Source organism: Prosopis cineraria, unplaced genomic scaffold, assembly GCF_029017545.1.
Source record: "Prosopis cineraria cultivar Desert tree isolate PC_DT_omini unplaced genomic scaffold, ASM2901754v1 PC5, whole genome shotgun sequence".
Taxonomy (NCBI): Eukaryota; Viridiplantae; Streptophyta; class Magnoliopsida; order Fabales; family Fabaceae; genus Prosopis; species Prosopis cineraria.
In genome coordinates, this window is record NW_026555336.1 from 3,220,545 (window position 1) to 3,232,131 (window position 11,587).

An 11,587-nucleotide genomic window follows, 5' to 3' on the forward strand; every position below is an offset into this window, starting at 1 on the left:
AGGAAATTTTATTTTGGGATGCTGAATCTCTCTCAAAAATATCTTATAATCTTTCCCCTATCCCCCTATAAATAAAGTATTTTTTAAAAGTTTATTTTATTCTTAAATATAAAGAGCGTCATGATATTTTTATATAATCATACAACTTTGCCCTATTATCTTGGAAAGGGAAAAGATATTAATTGCATATGTTACTTGTCATAATGATATTTAATTGTGATTTTATTAAGAGTAAAATTGAAAAAAAATTATGATTTTATATGTTTTCAACTCAATAACAAACTTTTACATATTTTCATGACTCTAAAGTGATAGGGCTCATTTGGATACATGACTTTTAACTTTTGGAATGTACTTTTGCACTTTTTAGATGTAGGATGTTGTTTGAAAATTTCATGATTGGACAAACTAACTTTTTGAATGTATATTGAGAAAACTATTGAAAGTGGATTTGAGAACTTAACTTTTTAAAACTTTTCAAATTGATTTTTTGATGTTGAGCTTTTAAATTTACTATACTGCCCTTATTCCCTTACAATATTTATTGCGTACTCTCTTTTATTAGAATTAGAATTTAGTGTAATAGCCACCAGGCCAAATATATTATATAGGAAGCCAATTTTGTAAACTTTTGTATATGAAAAAAAAATTTAATCCTATTTAGAGGGTATGCCATTTAATATTAATGACTGTTGAATTATTTATTATATTTTTTTCAATATTAAACTTTACATTTTTTATTCTTATTATTAAACATATTAAATTTTATGTTATTTTAAATTTTTTTCACATTTTTATATATTATATTTGTATGATAAAAATTATAAATTATCATAAATTAATATCTTTTTTTATTATTATATATTCAAAAGTGTATTTCAAAAGCACAAATCATCATTAATTCAAACAACTTTTAGTTTACTAAACTGACTTTTAAAAAAATGTATCCAAATATAAATTTTGTTATAATAACTAATTTTTATTAAATTGTTTTTGTCAAATGAATTTTTATCAAATAAAATTTTAACAAATTAAAAACTAAATACACACACAATTTATTCACTTGGCATTCTGCCACTCTCAAAAGTCAAAATAGGTCTAAGTATGCAGCGTTGGATGATGTTCCCTCATGGATGTGAATGTGAAAATGGGTTTTGCCGTCCGCTGAAGCAAAAGTAGTGGAAGGAACTTTTATCAATAATGCAGCCTTTACCGGTAGCAGCAACCAGTTCTTGCACCCACACCACGTTGCCGAAGCTGAACACAAATACTCGTAAATTCTAATAAGCTTCATTTCCTTTTCCATTCTTTCTGAACCGCGCCTTCCTCTGAAGCCTTGACATAAAAAAAGTTACGGACTGATTCACCAAAAAGGGAGGGGGAGGGGGAAGTTACAGACTTTTAAATGTTTCGCTCACATCATCACAAGAAAACAACAAAACCCAGAAATCTGGTGTGGGGTGATATGTACAATCTATTCACATGCAATGATCAAGATGAGCCAGATTTTTCGGTTCCAAAAAAGGGCCTACACTTGAGATAGAGTTCTGTGATTTATAACAGAGAATCTCAAATAGAACCAAAGACTTAAGAGATGGGATTATGGACTTTAATCCTGACGCATCAAGACATTTAGGTCATGTTTGGTGTACAGCATTGAGGGCTTGGGTTTGGGATTTGTGTTGAAAAAAGCCCAATTTAATGTGTTTGGTACAAAGCATTGAGTCTTACCTGGGTTTGCTTAAACACACTTAAGTGGGATTACTCAAACTCATCTCTCCCCTGGTATTGAGAAATTAGACTTGAGTTTGCAAAATTTTACGAAAAAACTATCCCTGGCTATAATAATTTTCGGACAAAAATGCCCCAGTGAAATTTGCCTTGATAAAACCGCCTCATACTCATTCGTATCGCTGCCGAGCAGAGCACGATCTCCATGGCGGCAAGGGACCTTCTTCGTCGATCTCCCCTGTCGCTTCGTTTGTCTCCTTCGTCACGCCGTTAGGTACTATCACTCCATCCTTCTCCTTTGTCTATATTCTTTGCTTCTGGGTTTCGCTTCTGTTGATCTGGAATCTCCAGCTCTGGGTTCCTCTTTTTTGGGGTAATATACTTGAGATATAGGCTTTATCTTCTTCTCTTTGTTTGTACTTGCCGAAGAAATTGTTTTCTTGCTCTTATAATGGTTGCAATTGCATCCGTTGCCATCAATTTTATTCCTTTGTATTTTATTTCCATCCCTTCACTTCAATGACTTCTTATTTTTCAATGTTAATATGGTGAGAAGCATCCACTTCATTGCATCACTTTTTCAATGGCGAGGGACCAGTCTTCAATTTTATGAAGCAATGCACTCGCCATGGTCCAAATCGGTTGACTTTTTCAATGGTGAGGGCTGTTCTGTGCTTCAATTGGTCGACTAATCAGAATGAGGGATAAGTTACATTTTTCTTAATAAATTCGGGGGGGTATTATGGTATTTTTATAATTTATGATTAATTGAAAATAAGAATAAAAATAAGCATTTCCTGCTATTATTACTCTATACCAAACATGATTATAAAGCCTCAATCCCAATCTCAATTCCAATCATAGTCCCAATCCCTTCAAATTGAGTCCCATGTATCAAACATGGCCTTAGAAGTTGCCGTCTCGCTAATTGGAGCCTGAACCTGAAAAAAGTGAGGAACGGATAGATACGAAATGGTTCAAAGTAGCCGAATCCTTTTTGTCTGCGATAAGCAAATAGTTTATTAACAGAGTTTCAGAGTTAAAGTCATAGAAAAGAAGAATTGGGGACAGTGATAGCCAGTGCTCATAATCATAGATGGGTGGGTCTTCACGGGAAAGGGGGGAAAAAAGGGAATCAATAATTGTTCAGAGACAGAGAAGAAGAAGAAATCATCGAGTGATCAATAAGGTATGGAGATACAGCACATATATTTTGAAGTCAACGTTTGTGAAGGTTAAGATTTTGGAGGGTGGAACAGAAAATGTGGTCAACGCCATGAGAAGATTATAAGCTCACAACATGGGAAACTCCAATGGAAGAGAAAAAATCGAATGGTCAAAGGTAGTTAGTGTCCAATTTTTGAATAAAATTTGTCGGTCAAGTGATGGCCACACACAAGCCCCCCCAACTTGGGTTGCCTCCTTACATAATACTCACTTGTTCTTATTTATAAAACATTTTTAATATATTTTATTAAAATTAAAAAAAAAAAACTCATCAATTTTGTCTATAAATTTAATAAAACTTTACCTTTATTAAATATAGATAATTTAATTATATATTTTTTCCTTTAATAGTTGAGAGGATTGATGTTCTGTATTTAGGATCAAACAAACTCCCGGTATATAAAAATTATCAAAAGTCAAGTAAACTTGAAATCAAAGCCAGGTGCTGCTAAGCTTCGGCTAATCAGATTTGTCGAGCACGGATCCTAGCTTGGAGAATTATAAATAAAGGCAAATTGGCAGCCCATTTATTATTAATAAAACTATGGGCTTCACCTTTAAGATTTTTAATTTGGGGGCGATTGAGTTTGTTGACATTGGGCCTATTCTTGAATGATCCACCTCCATCATGTCAAATATTCCTATTCTTGAATGATCCACTCCTTTGGTCAAAAAAAAAATGATCCACTCCCATCATGTCAAATATTAAATATTAAGTGTTACTTTTCAATATTATTTATTTAAAAAATGCTATATTTGTTCTACAGCTTTGAACCATGGCTTTGAGAACGTGTAAATATTTTTTTTAAAATAATAAATATATAAGTAAGGATATATTTGATAATTAGTAATTACCTCCCCTCCCTCTACCTATTAAACCAAACAAAATTTGTTGAAGCACCTCAAAACAACCAAACTTAAGGTCAAGAATACCACAGGTTTTAGCAGAGAACCAACGATAAAAAGGTTTTTTGATTACTAATTTTTATCCCTTAAATTATCTCTTACGCAATCATACAAACATCTATCCCTGAAGTTTGTAATATTCTCCAGGACTATTGATCTTTTTAATACCGTATTTAATCATGCAACTATAGTCTTAAGTATGAGAAATAACAATTCATACAAAGAAAGCATAGTAATAATTGTACATGTTAATTTTTTTTAATTATAAAAAGTATGCTACTCAATAAAGTACAAAATTCCAATAAATTGCATACGATTCATTTTAATGACAGGTCGATTCCTTTAGATTAACGTCCCATTTAGATTTGTGTCTCTTTGAAACGGAGGAAGGAAACAAGTAATGACTTTGCCGCAAGTTAAGAACAAAGGATAGAAGTAATCACACTGTACACAACAGGGTGGTACATGCAGTGGGTGGTTCAACCCACTTAGCTGAGACAACTCAACCATGTGATGCCCTATCCAAGGATAGAAATAAGGTTGAATTTCAATGGAAAACCATAGATGGGCATCAATTATTAGTGAATCCAGGAAGATCTGAAACTTCAGAGATTGAAATAAAAATAATTTCAATGACAAAAAAACCAAATTACTTTAATTTAAAATTAATGTTAGCAAATTAATAAATAAAATTAATAATTTAACAATTAATATTGCTGTTGGTGATTAAACAATTGATGTTAAATCTTATATAAATATTGACATATCAATTCAGTGCAAATCACATTATTAAATTAACAAATGAAATAAAAAAAATTAACAATTAATAATTCTATAAAATAAATTAAGAATATTTTAATATTTTTACCATTAAAATTATTTATATTTCAATTCTTTTAGATTGAACTGAAGTTATAAATTTTTTTAAAATTAGTAATAATCAAGTCCCATCCACAGTCATTAATTGAAATTCTCCCCAAAAATATTCACACTTCCCAGTTACACACGCACCATACCATTTCCTATAATTTTCCCTACAGTGCTGTGATATGATTCCAATCACATCAAGTGTTCAGATATTCCTTCAATCGCCATACTCGAGCAATTACAGTCTAAATCTATGTGAGCCCAAGTTTAGAACTACGGTAGAGATTAAGAACTTCAATGCCCCCAAAATTAACATGGGATTGTCAAGGCTGCAATGAACAAATCTAATCATGCATAAACACGCGACCTCCCCTCCACATGATTACATCTGCCGCCACCCCTTCTTGTGGCTCAAATTTAGGAGAGGGCACAGAAAAGACGGTAAAATGGTTATTCGCGTAGAAATGCAACAAACTTCACGAACAATGCAAAGCAAAACTTCTGATATCCATAGCACCATCGAGGACCACGAAACTGGATTTCAAGATGTTATATATATCAACACTTGTCCATACATCTTAGTATGCAGAAACAATTAAACTTACGATCATGAAGTCATAGATTTTAGCGTAGGAAACCAACAATCAAAAAAAAGTTTTTTGGACAGAACAATAACTAGTTACCAACATCTAGCATAGTATAAATATAAATAGTTCCTTAAATAAGCTAGCACTAAACAAGAGCTGGATAGTGCTTTGCCTGCTGCCGGACTCTTCTTTTATACTCCGCCGCATCCTGCATAAGGTGTGACGTAAAGATATGCCATTAATAATAAGGAAAACAACCCAATTAACTTTTAACATTAATAACCACTTCTCACCACCAATTCCAGTGGCTCTAAGTACAATCAACCATAATTAAACAGTCACAACACGGATAACCCCATAACAGAACCCTTTGACAAATACAAAGCAGATTCGGCTGACTAGCCTCAATTTACTCGATCAAATATTCAGATTCTACAAGTTGTTCTCCATCATTTATGATATTAATATAATGTATCATAACAAGACTTCCAAATGGACAACTGAAGAATGCAGGATTATTTTAGGTTAAATACCTGGATGAAGAGATGATACCCTTCTGTCTGGGCAGGATCAGCAGGATTAGGCTGGTCAAGCAAGTCTTGTATACCAACAAGAATCTGCTTCACAGTTATAGCTGGTCTCCATCCCTACATGCAGAATATGTTCGAATAGCCCATTCACATGAAAACTGGGAAATTACACAAGTAAACCATGTAACCAGGTTTCAAATAGTCCCATACTTATCAAGAGAGATGAACTTACACTGTCCTCATTAAGTATAGACAAGCAGACAGTTCCAGATGGGTAGACATTAGGGTGGAAGAAACCTTGTGGAAATTTACACTTTGGAGGCTTACTAGGGTAGTCTTCACTGAAGTGCAGTGTAAGTGGGAAAAAGCCACCCTCCCAGTCAGTCTGCACTACTTAGCACGCAAGTCAGAAAACAAGTGCTTCATTTACAAAAGGCCTAAAGTAAAAAATATTTAGCTTATTCTCTTGAAATGTTAATTAACCCAAAAGACAGAAAGTTTTGAAACTTCAATGGAACTCATTTCTCTTCCTTTTATCTATTCCAAGTGTCATTTGAACTAGATTGATCAATTAAAGGATCCTGACAATGTGCTACCTCAAATTTGGATCCACTCCATGCAAGTAAGTAAATGCACGGCGTATCTAGAGAGAAATAGAAAGAAAACAGACAATTTGTGGTAAAAAAGTAGACAGAATGCACACTTCCACTTTTTTGGTGACACTCTTGAATTCATTGTGCATTACAGCAAAAGCATCAAGACTAGAGGTTCCATCCCCCTTTTTCTGTGGGCTGAAATGATTATCTATGCTTCATCAAGCTCAAGATAAGAACCAATATCTGCCTAAATTATCATGCAGTGCACTCAAAATACATTTGTGATTAATATTAAGAAAAGCAGGGACTAGGGACTTGAGATAATGCCAAGGATTGGCTGATAACTTGTGTATAAACCATTACTGCGCACAAATTCATACCTAAACTTATCCATACAATTAGTATCTCTTTATAAGGCAGTCCAATGCGAAAGACATCCTTAGAGTGCAAGAGTCATAAAACAACTCAAGCTAGGGGCACTGAAGTAAGCCATTAAAGTAAGAAAAATATGCTATACAAATACAAAAAGCAGAAGACATAGTCACAATTTGTTAAACAATCCCCCTCGACACAATTATCTGGTTAGCGCTTCTTTCCCATAATTTTAGGCAAAAACAGGACTTTTGATTCTGCTTTTAGGCAAACACCGCACGGTACCAGCACCATGCTGTTACTATACCTACCAAATACAGAATTATGACCATACGGACACACAATTCATTTCCCACAAAGTACACTTACGTCTTCCCCATTTGTGGGAGGGTTAGTAGTAGAAGGCAAAAATAACGTTAAGAAGAAATAACAAATTGACAAGGCAAGTGATCGAGCACGAAGAATGTACACCTCGAGGAGTCCCTGAATCATCAAATACCTTTTACCGCATAATAGGAAACAAAATAGCTCAGTGATTAAAATAAATTAAAAAGTAAAAGAACGCACCCCAGCCTTGCCAGGAATAGTGCAATGCCACACCATCAAATTCACAGTGCCGTCTGGCAGAGTCTCTGGCTTCGCAACGAAACCCTAAATTACAGACAAAAAATAAAATCAATCGGCGACAAACTGAACAATTCCTCAAAAATTACCGAATCAGCATTGGATTAAAAAAAAGAAGAAGAAGAAGAAGGAAACCAACAAGAAATAGAGGGACAGTACGAACATGGGGATGGTTCTTACGCCATGCCTTTCGTTCCTCGGTAAGGCGTCCACGAGCAATACCCGACATGTCTCCCTCGTCGTTCCTCTCTCTGTAACTCTCTCACACACACTAGTTTCCGAGGAAGTCAGGCCAAGTCTGAGTCGCCTTTGATATCTTTGTTTAGTAGGAGAAGCGGAAACTGCCCTTCCACTGCCCAGTTCGATAAGAGTCGTCGCCTTTATCCGGCGCTTTGGAGAACGGACGGTCCTGATTTCTGCAAGAGAGGCACCGTGTTGTCCTCGCCTTGAGATTTAGATGAATAAATAATAATTGCGTGAAAAGTCAATGCATTTGCCTTTATTTATTTATTTATTATTTTCGTAAAGCTCGCGTGAGAATCACGCCTCCGTAGCCCAGACGCAGTCCCGTGACGTTACGAGAGGACCAACTTTTCTCAATGAGAGTGGCATTGTCGTTAATCTCATTCGCACTAAATTTAGGTAGTCCTGTGGGAAAACAATAATTAACAAACTCTGGAGAAAATTCATATTAATTAAAAATTATTTGTTATTAAAATTAAATAAATATTTATTAATTAAGGTTAATTTTTTATTAACAAATATTTACTTAAGTTTTAATAATAATTTATTTTCAATTAATAATAATTTATTCAAGCATTTTTTTATTTAAATTTTAATAACTAATTCTTAACTTACATAAATTTTTTTCTGCCTTCATTGCTATTTTTCCTATTATACAGTTGAGAGTGAATATTTATTTTAATTTTATTATTTATAAAATATTTCAATGATTATTATTTTTATTTGAATTATTTTATTTTTATTAAACATTAGAAAGCTTATTAAATACTAGAATATTTTTGTTTTTACATTTAATAGGAGTAAAATTAAAATTTATTTAATTTTTAATTAAAGATAATAAAATTTAAGATTTTTTATAATTTTAGGTAGAATCAAAGAAAATACATTCCAAGATTACTCTTCGGGTCAATATTGCCTTCTTGTGCGAATATGTTAAATCATGAAAATCGACAAGTAATTAGTTATCTTTGTTTAAGAAAAATTAGATAAATTGAGTCAACAAGGCATGTCAATGATGGTACCTTTCTTAGAGTTTGTTTAACCTAACAAAATTACATATAATGATCCAAAATATTTCAATTGTCTTCTCTAAAAAAATTTAATTGCCTCCTTTTTTTTAAATAAAAATTTTCACATGTCCCCTCAAAAGATCTCCCTTGTCCCTTGAAAAAAAAAAATTATTTAACTTAAATCTTAACTTTATGCTAAAATCTTAAATAAATAAAGAAAATAATATTTTATAAATAAATTTTTTAATTTTAAATCATTTTAAAAGTAATTAACATTTTTCTTTTGAATAAAAATTTTGCTTCCACTGTGTACTTTTTCTAGGTTTATCAGGCATCTTGTACTCATGAATTGCTCATAAATAAGATTCTCACGTTGAAAACAATATGTAATTTTATAATCTTATGAGTTATAGGTAAAATTTTATCAATTGAATTAACTTTTTTTAATCAAATTATCTCTTTTTTTATTAATAACTTATTTCGGTTTAGCCGTTATTTTTTTCTGTCGGTGAATTATTATAGTACTTCAAAGGTTTAAATGACTAAAGTCTAAAACCAATCAACCAAAGAACTAACTGTGTCCACAATTATTAATATATCATGCGATTATTTTTCCATTAGAAGGGGGAAAAAAACAAAGTTAATGGAGTTGGGTCATGACTCATCAAGATTACTATAGATTTCAAGACTTGTGTGGTTGAAGTAACATTTACAAAACTTTAGTTTTTATAAATTAGAGTTTGCAAACTGACTTAAAAAAAAATTTCAAATTGCTTCTAAATTCTAGTCTAACTTAGAATAGTATATAATATTGAAAAAAATCATCGCATCCAATTTTTGGCTCCTTCAACATTGGTTGGCTGATCCCAGCAAGCACATTTAACAGATTCAGGCAATAAGATTCCATCTCCACGTCCTTGGAGGGTACTTAAGAAAGTGATAGAAACATGTGCCAAATTTATCTTTGGCTATCTAAATACATATAATTAAACAATAAAGAAATGAGCCCACAGGAAGGAAAGAGACGTTGAAATCCATCAGCTTTCTTTGTCACTGGGCCCTTATTGGGGCGCACCATTGAGAACCAACTCGAACCGGTAAAGTAAGTGGGGGACCGCGGTGGCCCGAAAGTCTTAAATATTATTTTCTAAAAGTTGGAGCTTAACATAAAGAGCATTATTTGGTAAAAGATAACCTTTTAAATAAGGTTTAGATTTTTAAAAGGATTAATTTCACAACTATCAATTATAGTGATACTTTAAAAATACAAAACAAACTGGAGCTAGTAAACAGGCAAGTCAATTTTGTTAAATCTAATCCTTATGGATCAGTTCAAAGTTGGACCTGTGAACCTGTTTTTTTTTTATTAAAAATATTTGATTTTTAAAAATTTAATTTTTATATTATAATATTATATATTATTTTTTAAAATATAAATTATAATGTTTAAAAATTTAAAATAAGTAATTTAAATTTAATTTTAAAGTTAATAAATATTTTAGTTTTTGGTTAAGGCAAAAAAAAAAAGGGTTGCCCGACCCATTTTTAGGGTGCTTAAATAGTGCATCCATCAAGCTTCCCAGCTCTAAAATAAAGTATAAATTCAATTACCTTTTTCAATTTTTTTCAAAACAGTTGGTTTAAATTTTTAAGGAATTTAATTTGTACTCCTATGATCATCAATAAAAGGCAATTTTTGAAAATTTTTCATTCTTACTGTAAACTAAAGTTAAAGTAATTTATTTTTTTACCAATTTTATCCCTTATTTATTATAGGTTGAATTCTTGAAAAGCATTTTATTATGATTATTAATTGCAGAAGGAGCATAATAAATGTCAAGTGGCTTGTGAGAAGATATTCCCATAATTGTTTGCAAATAAGAAATTGTGATAACAAAATCAACTCCATAACTCACCATGTTTTTCTTTTTATCAGTAAAAAATGTTTTTTTAACTTCATTATTCACAAAATTTAAATAATATGATTTTTAATAATTTCATTATTATTTTTGTTTACAACTTTGCTTCTCATCCCCTTTCAACTTTATTTTTATTTCTTCACATTTAATTGCTAAATCATGTTTCATTCAACAAGTTTAAAAAATAGAAAGATAAACACAATCTTGAAAAAAATCTTTATTTTTGTCATTTTATAACACATGGAAATAATATCTTATCTGTTAGATTACTTTCACCGACTTTGTTATTTGCAAAAGGAAACCAACCAGATCTCCATAATTCTTTTGAGATGATGCACTAAAGTCAAAGATGTACTGAAGCTACGGTTCCTAAATCCATGCCGCCAATGTTTATCGGTGCAATTAATGGATAAGAACCGTCCACGTAATTTTTAAAGTGCGGGATAGAATCACGTGCGATTGTACAAAGTGCTTATACAGTTGTACTCTCACCATTCTTATGCATAAAATATTTTTTACAAATTTATTTTACTTCTAAATATGAGAGATATCGTAATATTTTTAAATAATTAAATAATTTTATTATTATTTAAAAAAAAAGAGATATTAATTAAGTCATTTACTCATTATTATTATAATATTAATTGATATTAATGTGAATAAAATTGAAAAAATTATGTTTTAATGTGATTTAAATTAAATAATAAATTTTTATTGATAAAAGTGATTTAGTTAAATACTCATCTGATTACTTTTATAAGTATTTTTTACCAAATTTATCAACATCAATGCCAAAAAAATAAGGCATAAAGTATGTAAAATTTTAAATATGTCTCTATATAATAAATTCAAAAAGTAATATGATGTTACTTATTCTCTCTCATTAAGAGTAATTTTAAAAATACTTTTTAAATATTATCTGAAAAATTGTACCATGATTTATAAATGAGATTAAATAAATTTTTAAAAATGTGA

The 11,587-nt window shown here is 31.3% G+C and overlaps 1 protein-coding gene across 2 annotated transcripts; it reads right to left on the reverse strand.

Moving 5' to 3' along the window:
• Window positions 1-5,255: 5,255 nt before the first annotated feature.
• Window positions 5,256-7,874, reverse strand: LOC129310496 (SUMO-conjugating enzyme SCE1-like). 2 transcript variants are annotated; one of them, XM_054952354.1, is made up of 5 exons: window positions 7,580-7,874; window positions 7,384-7,467; window positions 6,081-6,233; window positions 5,852-5,965; window positions 5,256-5,526 (listed from the first exon to the last, which is right to left on the reverse strand). In XM_054952354.1, exons 1-5 carry the CDS (start codon window positions 7,667-7,669, stop codon window positions 5,464-5,466), a joined length of 504 nt encoding a protein of 167 aa, XP_054808329.1. In that variant the 5' UTR covers window positions 7,670-7,874; the 3' UTR covers window positions 5,256-5,463. The 2 variants fall into 2 exon arrangements, with proteins under 2 accessions (XP_054808329.1, XP_054808331.1); XM_054952356.1 differs by having other exon boundaries at window positions 7,604-7,871.
• Window positions 7,875-11,587: the final 3,713 nt, after the last annotated feature.